We start from the raw sequence: 22,128 nt of genomic DNA, 5'->3' as shown, positions 1-22,128 counted from the left end.
CATGAATAATAGATACAGGCTTTGATCATGATGCCCGTGTAAGTCATTCGAAGTTACTTGTGTTTTAAGTACTATGGTTTTAGATTGTGTGGGCAAATTAATATGGTAGTAAACTTTCAGCGTATGTTTAGCCTATTAGTGGGGTTTTTCCATGGTCTCCGTTCCCTACTGTGTGAAGGTTAGGTCTAAACAACAGTATAAAAGAGGCTTCCATTTAGATTTAATGTGGAGAATTTTTATCATAAAACCTTGAATATATGTAATCTTTAAGTCATTATCATTGGAAACCTATGAAATATTGTCAACCTTTTTTTTTTTAAATTTTTTTTTTTTAACGTTTTTATTTATTTTTGAGACAGAGACAGAGCATGAACGGGGGAGGGGCAGAGAGAGAGAGGGAGACACAGAATCGGAAGCAGGCTCCAGGCTCCGAGTCATCAGCCCAGAGCCCGACGCGGGGCTCGAACTCACGGACCGTGAGATCGTGACCTGAGCCGAAGTCGGACGCTTAACCGACTGAGCCACCCAGGCGCCCCTGAAATATTGTCAACCTTTGATTCTCTAAATGTGGATTATCCTAATTACCTCATCCCATTTCCAGCAGACTTCCTTTTGGAATTCACCTTTCTCTGGGCTGTTTACCTGCTACCTGACTATATTATAAATCAAACAACACATATGAGGTCAGTAAATCTAGTCCTTAAGAGAGAAGCCATTTTTTTTCCAAGGCTAATGCCTTGTTTTGTTCATACATCCACTAATCAGGTATTTAAAACATTAAAAAAAATTTTTTTGATTACTTAAGATTCATGTTTAGTCAATACAGAATTGTAAAAAGTAAAAAAGGTAGAAATCCTCTCACCCATATATTACTCCCCACCCTGCCCCAATCCTACTCCCTTTTTACAAGAAAGTCATCAGTTTAGTGTATATCTTATCCAAATCTCTTTCTGTGTCTATGCATAGATTTATATTTATATGAGACATATATGGTTCTGTCTTACTAACGTAACTGAACTACATGCCATGTATTTATTGTGCAGTAACTTTTTTCCTCTACTCCTGCCCATCAACTGAACTGTGCTTTGGGGATTTTGTGTATTTCCAGTTATTTGGAGCATAGTCAAATAATCAAGGAGAAAGCATTTAGAAGCCTCAAAGCTGACAATAAAAATGTCACCCTTATCATCCAAACTCATTTTATTTAGAGGGATATACTTTAGTACTTATTTATTCATATTTTAGACACAGTGCTAACAAGTTTTCTATGGCTTCCTGGCCTGTAATAAATTATAAGGGAGAAGGCAAAGCAGATAACAAGGAAAAACAGCTGATGAAACTATAAAAAACAAAATTTCAAAAATCATTTACTTACTTGGAGCATTTACTGTAGAGACAAACTGTTAATCCCTAATTTGCCCCATAGGGACAAATAGTTACCAGTCATGATTTTTCCTTCCTCTCCTCAGTTTGTGATTATTTTCTGTGGAATTCATGTTTGATTACTGGCTTTCTGATGTTCAGACTATCTGTTTCTCTTTATATGTGTATCACTCTAATTTTTAGTTGTGATCTGGTTAAGGAATGTAAAGAGCATACTTTTTAGGTTTTGAATACAAACTTGATTGAGAAGTAAGACATTCTTATGTGGTTCACAATTGTGGACATCTGGAGCATTCCCCTATTTTTTCCCCAGTCTGCTTTTTCAGATGCGTGGCCTGTTTCCACAGATAAATGCTATTACAAGGGCACGACTTTATTTATCAACCAGCTGTTGTGGTATAGTTAGAGCAAGCTTAATAAAGAAAAGCTTATGGGTAGAATATCTTAAGGCTTTGCCTTTCACACATGAGAGGAAATTGTGTGGTAACAGGATGAAGTTAATTTGGGCCCTCCTTTAAATGTCCTGAGGACTGTTTTTGCTTTTATTAGTCAAGAAGTAAAGCAGTACTTTTTCCCCAACAATGACTTACGTAGTTATACAAAATAGTAAGTATTTTAACTGGTTATTTGATAGAGAATTGGGAAATAGCATCATTAAAATATTATTTAATTTGCCATGAGCTTTTTAAAATACGTGGTTTCCCTAACATCGTATGTGGAGGCATGAATGCATATTGTATGTAGAACAGATAATATGCCTGCCTCCAGACACAGACGCATTTGCATTTTTAAGAGATGTGGTTGTCCTAACCCCCTGTTCTTTCCCAAGATAAATGTGGATTCTCCTTTTTCTCATTTTGATGTTTCTTGCAAAGATTCTTTCTCCCTCCCCCCCCCCCCCACTGTCTCTCTTTTTTAAACAAGAATTCATCTATAAGAAAAATGTTAGGGACTTTTGTTTTGGATAGTTTGCTTTTAGTGTTAACCTTTATTTATATTGCACTTATTGCCTGTACCCTTTTGGGCAGGATCTCTTCAGGTGTTTTTCTATTAAATACGACTTTATTAATTTTTAAAAATTAAATATAATTTTAGTACTATGGTTACTATCCTTTCTTACGAGGAAATCCCATGTGTTTAAAAAATCTGTGTTTGAGTGTTTGTTTCACATCCAGCATATGCCTGTGCTTTGGGGATCGCAGTGTGTGGGTTTATGATTATGGATGTTTATTTTTAACAGAGTTAAATACTGTCTATACTGCATTCCTTAATATTTTAAACAGTATGGTCTTCCAGTAATATCTGTAAAGAGAGTGGGATTTTGGTGGTTTGGATGTGAGAAAAATTCTATCCATTTTAGAAGTAAGGGTATAATCAGAAATTTTATTTAAGAATACCTTTTTGGGGGTGCCTGGGTGGCCCAGTCAGTTAAGTATCTGACTCTTGGTTTCAGCTTAAGTCATGATCTCACAGTTTTGTGGGTTCGAGCCCTGCATCCGGCTCTATGCTGGCAGTGCACAGAGGATTCTTTCTCTTGGGATTCTCTCTCTCCCTCTCTCTCTGCCCCTCCCCTGCTCACCCTGTCTCTGTCTCTCTTAAAAAAAAAAACAAAACAAAACAACAAAAAAACAAAACTTTAAAAACTTAAAAAAACAACAACAAAAAACCCTTTTGGAATGATGTCTCTGGTACTACAATATACGGTTTAGTATTCTGTAAGTTTTTAGGGAGAAAAGTGGACTAAAACATTTTTCATAGTTTTAGAGAGTTTAGAGCCAAGAAGATTTTCTAACCAGAAAATTCACTTGATTCGAATTTTCTTTTTGACTTCATGATTTAAATTATAAAACATTTTTTTTTTAATCAAAGCATAGTTGACACACAATGTTACATTAGTTTTAGGGGTACATCATAATGGTGCAAGACCTCTGTAAGTATGACTCGAATTTTGATTATAATGTAAATTCTATATTCTAGGTTAGTTGGGGTTTTCAGACTCTTCTGATGGTAGGTAGATTTATATTTACATATTTTTAATTTCTTTCTGTGTTGCCATGAGAAAAGGCTTGATTTCTGTTACAAGTTAACATCCACTTTTGTTTTCTTGAATGTTTTTATTTATTTTTGAGAGAGAGAATGTGAGTACTAGATCGGGAGGGTCAGAGAGAGAGGGAGATACAGAATCTGAAGTAGGCTCCAGGCTCTGAGCTGTCAGCACAGAGCCCGATGTGGGGCTCAAACTTACGAACTGTGAGATGGTGACCTGAGCTGAAGTTGGACGCTTAACCGACTGAGCCACCCAGGTGCCCCTTGTTGTTGTTGTTTTTGTTTTGTTTTGTTTTTTTAAATTTTTTTTTTAACGTTTATTTATTTTTTTGGGACAGAGAGAGACAGAGCATGAACGGGGGAGGGGCAGAGAGAGAGGGAGACACAGAATCGGAAACAGGCTCCAGGCTCTGAGCCGTCAGCCCAGAGCCCGACGCGGGGCTCGAACTCACGGACCGCGAGATCGTGACCTGACTGAAGTCGGACGCTTAACCGACTGCGCCACCCAGGCGCCCCTGTTTTTGTTTTTAAATAAATGTTCAGGTGGTCTGTAACAGAAACCATCTTTTGGTAAATGAAGTGCTCAGTTTTGAGGTTCTCTTCTGGTTAATTGATGTGAATTCCACCATGTCTTTATAGATATACTTGAGGGGAGGATGGAGCATTGTTGTGCATGGTGTGTGTCTGTCTTATCAAAGACAGCCTGTCTTCTTGTGTTGGTTTTTTAAAGGTTTATCTATTTTTGTGAGCAGGGGGCGGGGCAGAGGTAGAGAGAGCGAGGGACAGAGGATGCTGACAGCAGCGAGCCCCGTGCAGGCCTCACAAACTCACAAACTGTGAGATCATGACCTGAGCCAAAGCTGAATGCTCACCTGACTGAGCCACCCAGGCACTCCTGAATTTTATTTACCTTTTTTAAGATTGGCAAAGGTAGAGAATTTAATCACTGGAGAAAGCACCAACTTAATTCTACATAACTACCCTTACCATTGTTTTCCATGCTTTTCATGATTACCTCCATAACTGTTCCTCCTTCCTGCTTTTCTTTCTTTTGCTTTTAGCTGAAGGTGGTATTTCAGTTGGTGGCTTAGGTTACCTACCTAGGACACTTTTCCCTGGGTACCTCTCACGTACAGATGGGATATACATATTAAGAAACTTCTTATAAAATAAATAAATAAGTAAGTAATAGAGATTGGCATAGGAAGTACAAAAATATCACTTGTGTAAACCCAAGACAAATGATACAGAGGTAAGCCCATCTGGATTATTGAATGGATTTTACTGTCCATTCCTTACACTTGTGGCCGTGGTGTTCAGATGTTTCCCATCAATGACTGCATAGACAGCTGAACCAATCAAGGGATTTCAGGAAGCTAAAAAACCAGTTAAAACACTCATCTACTACAGCTGTGGATGTCGATTCAAGATTTTGGTTTCTTAAAACTGGCCAAATATGAGAGTTACCATTAACTGTGTAAACTAAAAGGAGAAAAAAAAAAAAACTGCTCAATTTTCTTTCTGAACAAGAACTGGTTTTGCTTCTCTCTAAACTTTTGCATTTTCTGAAACTTGAGAAAAACCATTTGCCTAGCACAGCTGTTAACTTCCTACAAGTGAAATGCTTTCCATTCCCTTTAAATAAGCCCTTCTGAAGCAGAATGTAGGTCACATGTATCATCCAGCCCAAAAAAGTTTGCTGAGACTCCTCCTATCATTTGCTCTGGGGTCCGGAATCTGCACATTCCAGGCAGAGCTCCAGCCGGGTCCGATTTAGTTACCACGTTGGGATTGGTTAGGCTGCTTGCTCTTTTCTCCACCCCTAAACTTTCACTGGGAGAAAGCTCTTGAGCCTGAGATAAAATGGAAGCGCTGTCACCAGGCTTCTGAGTGCAGCTGGCATCATGGGTGTGCTCTAGAGCAACTTCTGTTTGCTCTGAGCCCCCTGCCCTGCCTCCCCTTTCACCATGTTTCCTCTGGCAAGATTTTAAGTACAGCAATTCAAGAAGATTTCTCCTCCTAAACTACATTATTCTGAAGTGTATTGCCTCTTGATTGCTGGAAAAGAATCTTAAGTTCATTTCAAAAATAACTTATGAACAAACTTATTAAAAGTGATGAAAGGAGCATTGAAATTGATCAGCACTAATCTTTCACTGTGCCCAAGTGTGCGGTGTTTTTCAGAGGAAACCATACCAGATCTGGTGAGTGTGCCATGCCAGTGGGCAGAATTGAACGTCCCTCATCTCCCTCTTTTCCTAGGGACAGTAGTCATGAGTGCCGAGTGTGCGGGGTCACAGAAGTGGGTCTTTCTGCATATGCAAAGCACATTTCTAGCCAGTTGCACAAAGATAACGTTGATGCCCAAGAGAGAGAAGATGATGGAAAGGGAGAAGAAGAGGAAGAAGATTATTTTGACAAGGAACTCGTTCAGTTAATAAAACAAAGGAAAGAACAAAGTCGGTGAGTAATTATTTTGATTTTTAAAAAGTCTGTCTGAAACAGTGTGGTAGAGAATACATCTTCCATTTCCGTACTTTTCATCTAGTAACTTTCAAACTTATTTTAATTGCAAAGGTTAGCTTGAGGTTGCTGTCTTATGCATGAAATGTCAGTGGAATCCTCTCTTGAACTACTGTACTATCTGCTTACAGAAAAAACAAACTCAGTATTATCCCTCCATAAAAGTTAGCTATAGGTGCTACATATCTGAAATTTTTACTGTGTTGATAACCATGTTTAAAACTGGCTTTATTCCAGTTTTTTTTTGAACACCAGTGAATGGTTTTATTTGATACCCAGAACGTCTAGTGGAAAGGTATTAGTGTATAAGCTTCCTTCATATATATTGTATTTCTTATTCTATCCGTCAGTAAAAAAATGTTTTGCCCCATGTGAATTAACATGGTGCTTCTACCAAATGTGATTTATTCTTCATTATTTAGTGTTTCAGTAAGTATTTACTGAATACATTTGTATCTTAAGTGTGACAATGTCAGGATCATTTGAGCAATATAAGTTTTCTAGCTGTACTACATAATTTTATACCTGCATCTATAATTCGGGTATTAGGCTTTTGTATTTTTACATTACTGAGTTGTGGCCTAAAGAGTTCAAGCAGAAATTTTCAGATATGAGTAAGAGAGAGAACCATTTAAGAGGTTGGGTGATTTTTCAAGTCCTAGAATATAATGAGAAACGTTATACGTTCTAATATAAAATTTTAAAGATTCTTTCTGAGTACTAGTTATACCAGGTATGCAGTCTGTATTCAGTTAGTGGTTTAGTATAAAAAGGAAGTAGTCTTTACTACTTGTACTATATGCTACAAGTGTTTTGAACAAGTTCTTGAAGGAGACTTTGTTAGTCTTAAAATGTCAGTAGCACCTGGTTCTTAAACCCGTTTCGCTGCTTAGTCCTTCAAATGACATTGTTACTACTTTCAGTATAGCTGTAGTTTATTCTTGTTTTAGGGTGTTGAAGCCTCTAGGAGGCTAACTTTTATTTTTGTCTTACGCGTTTGTGCCATTATTAGCTTATCTGTGTAAATGATTAAACATTAAGTCAGAAGGTAAAAGAGCTCAGTAAATTAGACATTCACATTGTAGTTAATATTCTTTGAATATTCTGATATGCTTCTTTGGTGATGCATTTATAGTATCTATTATTTCTTCACATTTTTTTCTTTTTTCCTTCATGAGATTTTTTATTTAGATTGCTTTTTCTGGGCTATGGATTTAGCTGCATGCCATTGTCCCCGCGATCTAGCCAATTCACACTGATCTAGGAATTCTATTCTGTGACAGATTTGTTGCCCAGTTCTGGATCCCATTAGTGTAGCCAAGTCCATAATCTCCTTGGATGTCAAAAGTGTATAGTGCTTAGAAACAAAAGATAAAAGCAATTTGGTCAGTGGTGTTAAAAAAAAATCCTGCACATGTATGTAATAACACTTGTCACTTGGCGACTTAGGGTCTCCTGTTTAGAAATGGTTGTAATTCATAATGAAGGTGGATGTTTGAACTTTCAAGTAAATTAACTTTGAATTCCATCTTGTGAAAAAGGAAGAAATTCCAATTTGTGCCCAAAATGTTAGAGACATTAGAAGTTTTTAGAACCAGTTAGAGTCATTACGGAGTTTAAGTCAAGTTAAGAGGAGGGAGCCCAATAGCAGAAACTTAGTTTGGGGATTTTCAGTTCATCAAGGGCTAGCAGTAAAGAGTGTAGACTCTAGAGTCAGTCTGCCAAACAGATCTCTCCTGTACCACTTGCTGGCTTTCTAACTCTAGGCACGTTACTCTGCCTCTCTAATGCTCTGTTTCTTCATCCAAAAAGTAGGAATAAGAGGAATAATTGCTTCAGAGCTGTGAAAACTAAATGAGATAATCTACATAAAGTGCTTAAAATGCCTGACAGTAGGAACTCGATAAGTTTTAGCTAGCATTATTCGATTTTTTGAGCACCTACCACACGTGTTAAGCACTATGCCAGGCATACCACAGGCAGTTTATAGAGGGAAGTGATTTTACACCTATTCCTGTGATGTTTACTTAAGTCTGTTCACATTTCTGTGGGCTCCTTGTCTAACACGAATAGTTCAAACAGCTGTAGCTTTATAAAAACCTCTAGCTCATGAAGCTCCTTATAGCACTGATTGTGGGTACTGCTTATTTGGTATGTGCTATTTTACTCCTGTTGGTGACCTTATTTTCTCAGCTAGGTTGTAAGTCTTTCAGGAACAGGAACTATATATAAAAGTTTTCTTCCACAACTAACAGTCATTGAATATGTGCTGAATAAAGTGTTTATTAATGAAAGTGATAATGCAAAGTGAAATCTTAGCATTTAAAATAGGTTAAGAAACTGGGTTTTTCAGAAAGAATCTATGGCTGGAAAAATCCGCAGTATTAAGAGCAGTGGAACTTAGGTTGTATTAACTATGATAACTAGCCAAAGCTACAAGATACAATTATGCTTATTTTCAAAAAGCTACATAATGTGAAAATAATAATTGGATGATGGGGCAAAAGTCCCAGAACATGCTAAGAAAAGCAGGAGCAGGAAAAGGAGGATAGCATAAATGTGTCAGATTTTTAATATTTCTGGAGTGATAGCAGAAATGGCATATCGTTTAATATCTGCATCCATAAACTGTGAGATATAAGTTTAGCAATATCATTTAAAGACGGGAAACAGCCACTACTAGAAATAAAAATAGACTACCGTATGTTCTAAGTAGCCGAGGAGATAGGTAGAGGAAAGTTTGATGGGTTATGCCTTTTAAGGAAGCATGATAATTACTTTAAATCACTAATGGAGAACTGTTTTTCTTCCAGACAAGATGAACCTTCCAACAGCAGCCAAGAAATAAACTCTGATGACAGGCGACCCCAATGGAGACGAGAAGACCGAATCCCTTACCAAGACAGAGAGAGCTACAGTCAGCCAACATGGCATCATCGCGGACCTCCTCAGCGAGACTGGAAGTGGGAGAAAGATGGCTTTAATAATAGTAGGAAAAACAACTTTCCACATTCTTTGAGGAATAATGGTGGACCAAGAGGATGTTCCGGGTGGCATAAGGGTGTTGCAGGAGGCTCCGCGACTTGGTTTCACAACCATAGTAATTCTGGAGGTGGTTGGCATGCAAATAGTGGAACAGTAGATTGGAATCATAGTGGTACAGGAAGGAATTCCAGTTGGCATTCTGAAGGAACAGGTGGCTTTTCCAGTTGGCATATGAACAGCAGTAACGGAAACTGGAAATCCAGTGTACGTAGTACAAATAGTTGGAATTACAGTGGCCCCGGAGACAAATTTCAGCCAGGCAGAAACAGAAACTCTAACTGTCAGATGGAAGACTTACCTATGCTGTGGAATAAGAAATCTAAGTCTAACAAATACAGTCAGGATAGATACAGTTGGCAGCGGCAAGAAAGCGACAAAGTTGGTGTGGCTGCCACATACAGAGGGCCTTCTGAAGGATTTACAAGCGATACATTTCCTTCAGAAGGCTTACTTGACTTCAATTTTGAGCAGCTAGAAAGCAAAACTACTAAACAAACAGATACCATAGCTTCCAAAACTGGTGGGAAGAACAGCAGTGTAGCAAGGGAAAAGCTCCGCCGCTGGACTCCTTACCCTTCCCAGAAGACTCTGGATTTACAATCCGCAATGAAAGAAGGCGCTGGAAACAAGGCAGAAATGATAGATAAGCCTTTCTTTGGCTTTAGCTTGACAACCACAGGAGCAGCAGAGCCCCAGAATGATGGAAAAAGTAACTCCCCGACGCTGAAAACACAAAAAGAAACACATACTGGATTGCTTAGTCACAAAGCCCCTTCTGACTGCACTGCTCCCTATGAGGCGGTGAGAGATTGCCCCGTCACAGAGAAACACGAACAAGAGCTTAACTTAAGTAAGATGCCCTCGTTGAAATCTGCACTCCTTCCAATTCCAGTCACTAAATCAGTTCCCCAGAACCCAGATTTAAAGAATCCCTCAAAAAACACCAAAACAAATTCTTTTTTTCCTGGAGAACACTCAAATCCCTTGAACAAACCCACTGTGGCAGACAGTCATGGGTCTTACATAACCAAATTGCAAAGTGCATGTCCTCGTGTTTTAAAAGGGAATAAAAGTACATTTGGCACTCAGGTGGAACCTGATAAAAATGTAAGTGATACATTACAAAAAGCCAAAGAGGTGCTACAGTGTCATGAATCACTGCAAAATCCACTCCTTAGCACTTCTAAAAGGACCAGGAACTATGCAAAAGCAAGTAGGAATGTAGAAGAGTCTGAAAAAGGATCTTTGAAGATAGAGTTCCAGGTACGCACATTAGAAGATGAAAGTGATGGGGAGCTATCTGACACAGAAAAGCATGGAACAAAAATTGGAGCCCTGGGTTCTGCACCTACAGAAATTTTATCCTGTAGCACTCACATCACTGATGAGAAAGACGGGGATGAGCAAAACCTGAAAACATGTAGAAAACTATCCACTAACGCATGTAATTCAACAGTTCATCAGAAAGAACCTGAGTTACAAATGACGTCTGCAGCCAGTCCACACTCTGGCTTACTGCTAGACTTGAAAACTTCTCTAGAAGATGCACAGGTTGATGACCCTGTTAAATCTCATGTGTCTTACGCAACAGAAGGTTTCGAGAGTGCTAGCTTGGATGCAGAGCTTCAAAAAAACGATATCGGTCCGTCCTCAGGCCCTCTTCTGCCTGACCTCAGTAAGCTTGGCTTTCCTGCCTCTCTCCAGAGAGATCTAACCAGGCACATCAGTTTAAAGAGCAAAACTGGAGTGCACCTTCCTGAGCCAAACCTCAATAGTGCTCGCCGCATACGCAATATCAGTGGTCATCGAAAGGGTGAGACGGAGAAGGAGTCTGGGCTCAAGCCAACCCTTCGGCAGATTCTAAATGCATCCCGGAGAAATGTCAACTGGGAACAGGTCATCCAGCAAGTAACCAAGAAAAAGCAAGAGCTAGGCAAAGGCTTGCCCAGGTGTGTGCTTCTTTTTAGTGTCCATTTCTCTCTCTTTTTTTAAACTTAACCCTTTGCCCCTGGCCAAGAGAATTCTACTTGTTGTATTTAATTAAATGCTTGCAAAAAATACATGTTGTAGATGTCTGGTTTAAATATTAAAGAGTGACTGCTACTCTCTAACAACGCAATAAAGTGTTTCCTAACAGGGAATTCAGGTTGCAAGGAAGCACATCAACCTCTAAGAAATGAAATGAGATGGGGATGTGGAAAAAAATTATCAGAAGTCCATCACTTTAGTTATAGAGGCCAGAAAGTAACAGCATAAAAAAGTATATCAGTAGATTTGTATCTATCTCTCGATCTTAATGACTGGTACAGTTTTTAAGTGTAATTGTTCTTACGACCTTTTACTCAGAATCTACGAATAGTTACCCTTCTGTATTTATTCCGGGCACTATATTCGTGATCACAGAATACTTTCTCTTAAGTACTTGTGTGATGTTTTGGCTGTTCATCTTATGCTGAGATACTAAACTTTTCTGAATGGTAAAGCAGCATTCAGTGTAGGTTTGCTACTTGAAAATCCACCTGCTGTGTTATATATCCCTTCAAGCTTTAAATTTTATCCTTGATGAAATAGCGTATTTATTGTGCACTATTTTCCATAACTTGAGTATTGAGATTATAAAGTTCTTATCCTTAGCCCTGTGCCTATCATTTGTTGAATGCTCAGTAAATATTTTTGTTTGTGTTTGGTTTGTGTGCTGTTAAAAATTATTATGGTTGCTTTAGAAAAGCTCCATGCTAATAAAGCTTTCAATTTTTACTTCAAATGTATTCTCATAACTGTGTACAAATCTCTAATTTAGTACTTGTTATATCACAATACTTACACTAAGGTTATTTATGTCTGGGACACTTATTAGACTGTGAGCTTTTTGAGGGCAGAAACCATCTTATTTATATTTGTACTCTCAGTGCTTAACAGAGTCTGGCACTTCTGATACCCTCTCTTCCTTAATCATGTCTGATTTAAGGTTTTTTTTTTTCTTTTTTTTTTTTTTTCTTCAGGTTTGGCATAGAAATGGTGCCTCTAGTTCAAAATGAACAAGAGGTGTTGGATTTGGATGAGGAGCCTGATCTGTCTAGTCTCGAAGGATTCCATTGGGAAGGTGTTTCCCTTTCTCCTGGGTTGGCAAGGAAGCGAAGCCTTTCTGAGAGCAGTGTGATCATGGACAGGGCTCCTTCTGTGTATAGCTTCTTCAGTGAGGAAGGTACAGGCAAAGAAAATGAGCCCCAGCAGATGTTTTCACCTAGTAACGCACTGAGGGCTGCACAGAGTCAGACAACAACCATGGGCCTTAAGCAGGAAGTGACCCCTCTGGCTCTCTCCCTAAGAACAGGTGAAAGGGCTGAAAATGTTGCTACTCAAAGGCGACATAGTGTGCAATTATCCTCTGACCGTTCGATACCTTTGATGCATTTGGCAAAAGACCTGAACAGCCAGGAGAGTTCTACGCCAACTTCAGAGAATCAGAATACCCAGGAGAGTAATGGAGAAGGAAACTCTTTATCATCAAATGCATCCTCAGCCCTTGCAATCTCCAGTCTGGCAGATGCAGCCACAGACAGTAGCTGTACTTCTGGTGCCGAACAAAACGACGGCCAGAGTGTTAGAAAGAAACGAAGAGCTACCGGAGTGAGTATGATTGCCCCTGCTTATTGTTGGACCCTTCATGTGCTGACTTGACTGTTTTAAGAAAGATATAACTTTAATTTTTTCTGGGTATCTGGGTTGTGTTTTTCCCTACTCTGGAATAGATTTGTGAGGCTTTTACTCTTCCTTTCATATTCTTATCCTACTGGTTCCTTTCACTGAGTAATTCTACTAAGTTAGATGTCAGTGAATATGAATGTACAGTACTAGGAAAATATGAAGTCATCTCTAAAACTGGTCTCCAAGGCAATGATTCTTTGTATCACCTGACTGAGGAGTAAGCCACATCTTCATCTGTAACTATATCTGTCTTCATGATGCATTCTGTACTGGCCCTGAAGAAAGGCACTCTAATGTTGCATTTGTAGGCCATGAATGCTTGTTAGACCGAGACAATTGGGCTTAACACTAGGGTAGTTTTAATACGATGAGAGTGCATCTATGTGAGCATGGTCTTACAAATATTTTTAGTCTCTGTTACTCAGTGTTTTGTACCTCAGTTACCCAGCCTGGCCCTTTCAGAATCCATCTTCCACTGAAACCACTTCTCTTCTGGCATCTATGTCACTAACACTGCTTAACCCTTTCAGGAGCCCTTTCTGAAAAGAAAGAGTTGCTGGCAGTGATGTAGTCTGGAATGTGGCACTCTGAGAAAATGGACTGTTTGCTTTAATACTGAGGCACTATAGCAGAGTACTTAAGGGCTTGGCTTGTAGACCTGAATTCAAATTCCAACTTTGCCGCTTTGAGTTCGACACTGTAGTGGATATTCTTGGACGAAAGTTTGTCCTATAACAAAGCTAATATCTGGGGGCTTGTCTGATAGACTGTTTAGCTTTTTGTTGTAAAAATTTTGTTGTGAAGATTTTCTAGTAAAGTAGAAACTATGTCACTGTGAAATCATATATGTGCATTACTGGCTTTGTCCACACCTCTAACTATGCCATGCTTTACCAAAGTGAAATGCTTTGCCTAAGCCCCAGGGATTCACCACCTCTAGGATGCTAGGAAAGTACTGGACCTTAGATTCTGTTCTGGGTTTTTTTGTTTGCTTTTGTTTTGTTCTAAATCAAATACATTCAACTAATATTTGAGTTCATAATGTGTGCATGAGATTCCTACTATCTTGTTAGAGATGGTAATAATGTAGAACAGTCTTAGAATTGATTCACGTTTTTTCCTTCTCGGAGAATGGCTTTTCCACATTTAATATTACTCAGTTTTCTTTATCTTCTCAGGATGGATCTTCTCCTGAACTCCCAAGTCTTGAGAGAAAAAACAAAAGAAGGAAAATTAAAGGAAAGAAAGGTACAGTGCAAAATATTCTGTCAGAAACAAATTGTTTTTATAGCATTTCAGCTTTTTCACAGCTTGACAAAGTATAGCTTGGGGATATCAAATACTGTTCACCCACTTAGTATTATTTTTTGACATTTTTGTTATCTTGCTTCAGGATGTAGAAAAGGTTGATTTTCTCCCATATCCATTTGCAGCTATAGAAGAAACGTTTGATGCCACATAGACCCATAAGCTAACCTTAATGTATATCTTGGACAAATTGAGTTCGTATGAAGTCAGAAAGTCCCATTTGGGCCTTTTCAGTGATAAAGAGGAATATAGGCCATTTGCTAATAAGAATTTTGTGTCTCTTGATTATTTATCGCCATTTTTCTCAGTTTACATTTTTGAGGCATCTTTGTTGCTTCTCTTACTTGAGTTGAGAGAAGTTATTGGAATGGCTCCCTCACTGATAGGATTCTCTTATTCTTGCTTTCCACTGATTCTGAACCCTTTCCAATGAGAGGGCTAGTATGGGAAGTGATTGGATGAGCCTTGGATGGTTGGATGTTATGGATAAGTTGGGGGTAAAGGATGACCCCAATTTCTGGCTAAGGCATCTTTGGGGATGATGATATCGTTTATTAGAGCTAGAAAACTGCATGAGAGGAGCAGGTTGACGGTAGAGGAAGATGATGAGTTCCCTTTTGGGGGTCTTGAATTAAAGGATCTTAGAGACACCTAAGTAAAATCAAGGTGGTAGTTGGATGTGTGGGTCTGGAGTTTTAGGAAGAGGTCTTGACATACTGAATGGGAAAGAGACAGACCTAACGATGACAGATATGCACACGTGATAGGACATTTTATTTAAAATCACTTAAATGTACATTTCAAAGCTGTTTTTTCTTTAGGAAGATTTCTCTAATAAAGAGAACTATTTTATGTTAACTAAGAGACTAGAAAAATATGCTTTGGGAAGAGAGTGCAAGCAGTTCACATCTGGGACCCAGTCTAAGCATCCTTGGACCTATGACATACCTCCATCTCACCAATTCTCACTTTTGGTTTAGCTCTGATAACAGGCTTGACCACATGATTTGTGAGATTTGATGAGTCTGCAGTGACCTATTGGAGAGGAAAAACAAAGGCTTATCCTAGAGAACTGAGGTAGTTCCACCTTCTGAGGGCTGTATTATTCAGAAGTTTGCAGTATTAAACTGAGCCTTATGGTTTCTTTTGGCAGAACGTTCTCAGGTTGACCAGCTGCTGAGTATTTCTTTAAGGGAGGAAGAACTAAGCAAATCATTGCAGTGCATGGATAACAACCTTCTGCAAGCCCGTACAGCTCTTCAGACAGCTTATGTTGAAGTTCAGAGGCTACTTATGCTCAAGCAGCAGGTAACAGCGGATGGAACATTTAATGAGAATAGATTATCTCTAAAGTTGGATTTCACAGTGCTTAACAGATTACTTTATTTTTAGATAACTATGGAGATGAGTGCACTGCGGACCCATAGAATACAGATTCTGCAGGGATTACAAGGTATTCGGAGAGAATCTGATGGATTGGATCCTCTGTAGCTTATTATTTCTTTGTTATCTATGCAGGGGAATTAAAGTAGTCGTGAAAAAGTCATATGTTTTCCTCTCCTCTCTCCTTGTTTTCATCCTTCTGTAGAAAGGCCTGTGAGGCTGTGCTCCCTGAAAATGCTTAGCAACAGAGGCAGTATGTTACAGGAAGAGCCTTGTGTTAGGAATCAAAAGACCTGGGTTCAAATCTTGGCTCTTCGATTAGTAACTATGTGACTTGGGATAAATCACTTAAAATTTGAAAAATTGGAATACTAACACCTGTTCTACCTGTGTGCTTGTTGGTTGTATGGATTTTATTTCCTACATTTCAAAGAATGAGGGACTTTAAAGTTCTCCTGTAATCTTTAGAAATACAAACTGGCTCAGAAATGAGTGGCTTTTCAGAAAATATTTTTGCATTTGTATGTGCGTATGTTTCCCATTCTAGAAACATATGAACCTTCTGAGCGCCCTGACCAGGTTCCTTATAGCCTTTCACGAGAACAAAGGAACAGTAGATCTCAAACATCTGCTGATGCCACGCTGCTGCCTACTCCCTTTTTCCCAGTATTTCTGGAGCCTCCATCTTCCCATGTGTCTCCATCATCCACCGGAGTCCCTCTCCAAGTAACCACATCTCCTACTTTCCAAGCCCATGGCAGTGTTCCTGCTCCAGACTCCTCAGTTCAGATTAAACAAGAACCCATGTCTCCTGAGCAAGACGAGAATGTGAACGCTGTGTCACAAGGCTCTGCTGGCAATGTGTCCAAGGAATTACCGCAAGTTAATAGTATGTAAACTTTTCTCTGGGTTAAGGGCAACCCCAGCAGAGGGTCTAGGGCAGTTTTAGGTCAGTGATGTAAAGTCATACCTGCCCATTAAAACTAAAGTTTTTACAATTAATTGTTCTTAATGTTTCCTCCATTTAGGAGGATTGTTTAAATATCAGTAACTTGTCCTCGGTTTTCTCTAATCTAGTGTTACTAAATTGACTTTGTATTAACACCTAAAATGTTCCATTATGAGGATTGATGCTGTTTGTGTTTTTGTGAGAGAAATGGAGTTGAAGTTGTCCAGTCAATTTCCTAGATAAGATATGTCCTCTGAATTTCTCAGCATTTACCTTTCTTTGTCATTAAAGTGCAAGGTAGGATTAATATAAGCCTAAGAGGTAGGTGGCCATGATAAAAGGCAGTGGACACAGGTTTAGGATCATCATTAGGAACTTGAGTGGTTTTGAGAAATGGCCAAGGTTTTTACTCTTTGCATAAAATAACACTCACTTATTTACCATTAGAGAAGGACTTCTAAGCTATTTTAAACCTTATCTGAAGTGTGTGTAACCACGATGGTGCTACACTGAAAAGTGAGTAAAAATAAACTGCCATCGTGTGACCTGAGCAAAAACAAAAAGTCTGAAGAGTTACCCTAGATTTTGCTACCTGTTGCAGCACTAATCTAGATATCTATCTAGCTCAAATGTATGTTATCTTTCGTCTTGAATTTTGTTGCTTTTGTGTGACTAGTATTTGGTATTTTTTTAAAAACTGGTAAAGAAGTATTATAGTGACTTCTTAAGCTAGTATTTAAAAAAAGGTTTTTTTAATGTTTATTTTTGAGAAAGAGAAAGGGAGCAAGTGGGGGAGGGGCAGAGAGAGAGAGGGAGACACAGAATCTGAAGCAGGCTCAAGGCTCTGAGCTGTCAGCACAAAGCCTGACCAGCCACGGGATCCATGACCTGAGCCGAAGTCAGACGCTCAACCGACTGAGCCACCTAGGTGCCCCTTAAGTTAATATTTTTAAAAATTGATTTTTATTAGATTTTTTTCTCTGCAAAATAATTCATGTTCACAGTAAAAAATTGGGAAGCGATTAAAATGTAGATACGTTGTTTTGTTATATATTATTTCAGTCTTTCTTCAATCATAATTGTTTGTGTATTTGCACATAGAGTTTATAGAAAGGCAAAATCATAGTCCGTTATAACCTGGCTTTTTTCCACTTAATAGATAATGCTCATTTTCCTGTGTCATAAAAGTAATTGTGTAAAATATTTTAATTTTACTACTTGAATAATACTTGAGAAATTGTGTAATCTGGGTAGATAGTAATTTATACAATCTCCTTTGAGTATTTAGTTTTTATCCTTTTTTCTTTAATATTGCATAGAACACTACATTGTATATGTCTTTGAGTATGTCTTTGATTATTTCATCAATCTGAATTCCTTGACATGAAATAACTATGTGAAAGAAAATAGACTTTGTTAAGTCAACTGACTTTTTAACTACTGTTATGCAAACAAACTGGGTGATGTCGCAGGTAAAGTGGCATAGTGAAAACATCTAAGACATAAAGGTGAAAGCACTTTAGCTAAGCAGATATTTCAGTGTGTACCAAGAATAAAACATCATGTTAAACATGGGGACATTTCAAACAAGAAAGAAAGAAAAGAGATGGCTAGAAGGAGTCCCTGCCCGTAGGGAGCTTTTGTAGGGTATAAGACATGCATGTTATTTGTGAGATTTAATTCAAGGCAAAGAGAAATTTCTGCAGGCTATGGGAAGCTAAGGGATGAGAAAACGGTTTTAACAGTCATAACCTTGTTAACATATGTCGAAAGGTTGTTTTTCAGGAGAGATTCGATCAGTGGTAAATAATGGCAGTTTATGATGATAAATCGCAGATACAGAAGAAGATGCAATATTTTTTTTTCTTCTTATTTCAGGAGAGAACAGTGACAGTTATCCAGTTTATCCAGTCATCCCTGCAGCATTATCTTTATCAGAGCTAACAGAAAGTTTCCATGAGCCTAGCCAAGAACTGAAGTTTTCCACGGAACAAGGAAATACCAGAAACAGAGATAATACTGCCTCTTCCCAACCAACTGGTCTTCCAAGCCTGAATAAAGAAGATGAGCCAATCAAAGGCAACAGTGGGTCTGAGGCCTGTACCAGTTCTTTCCCAAGATTGTCCTTTGCTTCCGAAACCCCCTTAGAGAAAGAGCCCCACTCTGCAGCTGACCAGCCCGAGCAGCAGGCAGAGTCTACTCTGACATCAGCTGAAGCTCGGGGAAACAAGAAAAAGAAGAAACTTAGGAAGAAGAAAACTCTTCGGGCTGCTCATGTTCCTGAGAACAGTGACACCGAACAGGATGTATTTACTGCTAAACCTGTAAGGAAAGTAAAGACTGGAAAGTCAACCAAAGGGGGGAAAGTAACGACCTCCACCTGGGAAGACAGCAGGACTGGCCCAGAACAAGAGAGTGTCAGAGATGAGCCAGAGAGTGACTCATCTCTGGAAGTCCTAGAAATTCCTAATCCGCAGTTGGAAGTGGTGGCCATTGATTCTTCTGAATCCGGAGAAGAGAAACCAGACAGTCCATCTAAAAAGGATATTTGGAATTCCACAGAGCAAAATTCATTAGAAACTTCTCGTTCTGGTTGTGATGAAGTTAGCTCTACCAGTGAGATTGGCACTCGTTATAAAGATGGTATCCCTGTAAGGTAAGGATGTTGTGCTGGTGCAGTCAGAACAACTTTCGCCATTATTCTTTTCTTAAACAATAGAACTTTTGGTTATGAATCAATTTTTAAATGAATTAAATGTATAGAAAATCGGTAGAGATTATGGGTGTAGAAAAATCAAACCTTGGCAGTGGAGATTTTCTGCTTTCTCATTTGTGTTGTAAATATATACTATACTTATATTTCCTTTCATATAGAAATTTCAAATGGAAAAACTGATCTCTTTTGTCACTGCTGTGTGCCCAGTGTTTAGAACAATCCTTGAGTCAGGAAAATTTAAGTTATTGCTTGTCTTATTCACATCCGCTAAAAAGACTTTTGCTATTCTTTTGTAGTGTGGCAGAAACTCAGACTGTGATCTCCTCCATAAAAGGATCAAAGAACTCTTCAGGTATTTGGTTATTCAGTTTTATTTAAATTAGCCACAGAAAAGAAAGCTTTATAAATATTAGAGCCAGGGTTTAAATCTTATTAAATATGCCTATAGATTAGGATAGGGTCTGGGGATTGTCACCAAGAATATTGTTTTGATCAGCAATTATGGTGTCCTGTAAATCCTGCCTTTTTATTTTCTTATTCTCATCTCTCCTATCTGTTCAACTAATGAGTTTTCATTGGCTCATGGGGCTTTTGCTTTGAGAAGGAATTGCTTGAAGAACAATGCCTTGTTCAACAAAATAACTGGCATCAGAAGAGAGGATGTGAGGAGAGATTTGGTACTTCCAGGTATCACTCAAAAAATGAGTATCTGTTTTTTTTCCTCAGTGAGAGGCTTTCTCTCCCAGAGTCTCTTATTATGAAATCTTCATAACGAAGATCATTAATGGAAAATGTGGGGTTTTGCTAGAGGAAACAGGTTTTAAGGAGAATCCAAGGACCACTATATTATGTAATGGTTTTAATTTTTGAGTATCTTTTCAGACAAAAGCTGATACATATCTGAAACACATTCTTGATTTCCAGAAATATCTTCAGAGCCAGGAGATGATGATGAGCCCACAGAAGGGAGCTTTGAGGGGCACCAAGCCGCAGTGAATGCAATTCAGATATTTGGGAACTTACTGTACACCTGTTCAGCAGATAAAACTGTTCGAGTTTATAATCTGGTGGTGAGTTGATATATCAATTTGAATGTTTTCTAGTTTTTTGCAGGTTTTAGGAACTCTGATTCACACTCTCTTAAACAATAGGGGTATCTGTTTGTTATCCAGAGATGTGTAGACTAACTGTAGATAAAGTTGATGCAGTGGCTCAGCAGGGTCCCTGGGGACTTAGCTTTTTGTCTGTCCACACTGCTTTCTCTGGTATCACCTCTTCCTAACGCTAGTTCTCCTCCTGCTCATAGACCGATGTCAGAAGCCACTGGGGTTTCTTTTTTCTCCCATTACCAAAAGGGTCCTGTGCTTTATTCTGAACAACCACTTGGCAAAGGGAGATGAGCTAACAGAAGGCTGGGCCAGTCAGGTCCTGGTCCTGGAGGTGGTGATGAGGTCAGTCAGATCGCTGCGACATAATAGAGAGGATAGAATGAAAATATTGGGGAGGTACTAGAGGAGGCATTTTTCCTCACAGTTGATTAATTGTCCCAAGTGATTAAGGAGAGCAACAGTGTTCTAGGACCTGTCACTGATAATCTGATGCTCGTTACTCTCAGTTTTCATAGAATGAACTCTTGAGTTTTGAATTTGGTATACATCAGATTAATTTTATCAACAATGATCTTTAAGAAACTTTAAGAGCACTATGTTGTCTGAATAAATACCATGAAAGTATTTGAAATTACTGAAGTCCTTGAAAGTCCAAAGGTTAGATGATGGACCATGAAAATGTGTCCTAGGCAACAGGTGTCTAGGTTCCAATAGCCTAGTGATGTGAAGGGGCAAGTAGGATGTCTGAAGGAAGGAAGCAGTGGTACCAGGAAGTATGAGTGTAAGATTTGGGAGATTGACTCTAACTCTAAATTGCAAGATAAATATATGTATGTATGTGTGTGTGTGTGTGTGTATTTTAAGTAGATCTGAATATGTGCACAAACATAATATCTAGGATGTTCCTGTGTGAAACCACCCCTGATGGCCCCACTAGGGGCCTGACACATCTCTGAATGTTGTGGAACATTCTCTCACAAGTTACCAAGGAAATGAAGGAACTCATCTGGGAAATTAGCTACAGTTTGGATTTGTCAGATCTTTGGCCCCTGTGTTGGAGAGCCTTGCTCCAGGCATTAATTAAAATTCTGATCTATCTTACAGCAAACTGCCTTAAGAATTTGGGTAGGGCTCAGCTAACAGAGTTGTGGGTACTTAGTCCGTGTGACTGCTGGGCATTTAGTAAACACATATTTACTGAGCACCTTTTGTGTAACAACAGGCACTAACCTAAGCACTGAGGATGCAGCAGAGAACTAATATGTTTTAACATTTTTGTTATTGCTAAGGAAATGTGTTACCTAATCCTTGTGTATCCACAAGTAATAATCTGATATGCGCTTGACTTTAGAGTCGGAAGTGCATTGGGGTCTTTGAGGGGCATGCCTCCAAAGTGAACTGCCTCCTGGTTACCCAAACCTCTGGCAAGAATGCTGCCCTTTACACTGGTTCCAGTGACCACACCATTCGCTGCTATAATGTGAAGGTAAGTGGGTCCAGACAAATCAAAAGTGATGATATTAAACTGCTTTGACTGCGTTTATTGTGTAGAGTGGAGACACTGAAACAGATGCTTCATTCTGCCCACTCTCTGTTTTACGCTTCCAAACCATTTTTAGTACAGGCACGCCTCAGAGATTGTGGGCTGGGTTCCAGACCCCTGCAGTAAGGAGAGTATCACAATAAAATGATCAAATGAATTGTTTGGTTTCCTAGTGAATATGAAAGATAATGTTGATGCTATACTGTTGTCTATTAAGTGTGCAGTGGTGTTAAATCTAAAAAAGAAAAAAAAAGTATGTACCTTAAATTAAAAATACCTTTTTTTTCACTCCTCCACAGAGAGAGAATAAAAGAAAAAAAAACATAAAAATACTTTATTACCAAACAAATACTAGCCATCATCTGAGTTTTCATCAAGCTGTAATCTTTTTGCCCACTTCTTAGTGTCCTTTGAA

At 38.8% G+C, this 22,128-nt stretch overlaps 1 protein-coding gene across 7 annotated transcripts in view; it reads left to right on the top strand.

The window, feature by feature from the left end:
* ZNF106 (zinc finger protein 106) overlaps nucleotides 1–22,128 on the top strand; it is a 63,795-nt gene that overhangs the window by 29,967 nt on the left and 11,700 nt on the right. For 2 of the 7 annotated variants that reach the window (XM_040492393.1, XM_040492394.1), the window contains 11 exons: nucleotides 5,692–5,892; nucleotides 8,766–10,946; nucleotides 12,000–12,627; nucleotides 13,884–13,953; nucleotides 15,167–15,321; nucleotides 15,406–15,466; nucleotides 15,944–16,285; nucleotides 18,224–19,001; nucleotides 19,358–19,413; nucleotides 19,986–20,131; nucleotides 21,522–21,656. In XM_040492393.1, the coding sequence (XP_040348327.1) occupies nucleotides 5,692–5,892; nucleotides 8,766–10,946; nucleotides 12,000–12,627; nucleotides 13,884–13,953; nucleotides 15,167–15,321; nucleotides 15,406–15,466; nucleotides 15,944–16,285; nucleotides 18,224–19,001; nucleotides 19,358–19,413; nucleotides 19,986–20,131; nucleotides 21,522–21,656 (4,753 nt within the window). The remainder of the gene's footprint in view (nucleotides 1–5,691; nucleotides 5,893–8,765; nucleotides 10,947–11,999; nucleotides 12,628–13,883; nucleotides 13,954–15,166; nucleotides 15,322–15,405; nucleotides 15,467–15,943; nucleotides 16,286–18,223; nucleotides 19,002–19,357; nucleotides 19,414–19,985; nucleotides 20,132–21,521; nucleotides 21,657–22,128) is intronic. The other 5 variants (XM_040492398.1, XM_040492399.1, XM_040492396.1 and 2 more) reach the window with 4 other exon arrangements.

This window comes from Herpailurus yagouaroundi, unplaced genomic scaffold (assembly GCF_014898765.1).
Source record: "Herpailurus yagouaroundi ecotype Mexico unplaced genomic scaffold, PumYag 184, whole genome shotgun sequence".
NCBI lineage: Eukaryota > Metazoa > Chordata > Mammalia > Carnivora > Felidae > Herpailurus > Herpailurus yagouaroundi.
Note: the sequence above shows the minus strand (reverse complement) of the source record. Positions and strands in the feature narration are given on the sequence as shown.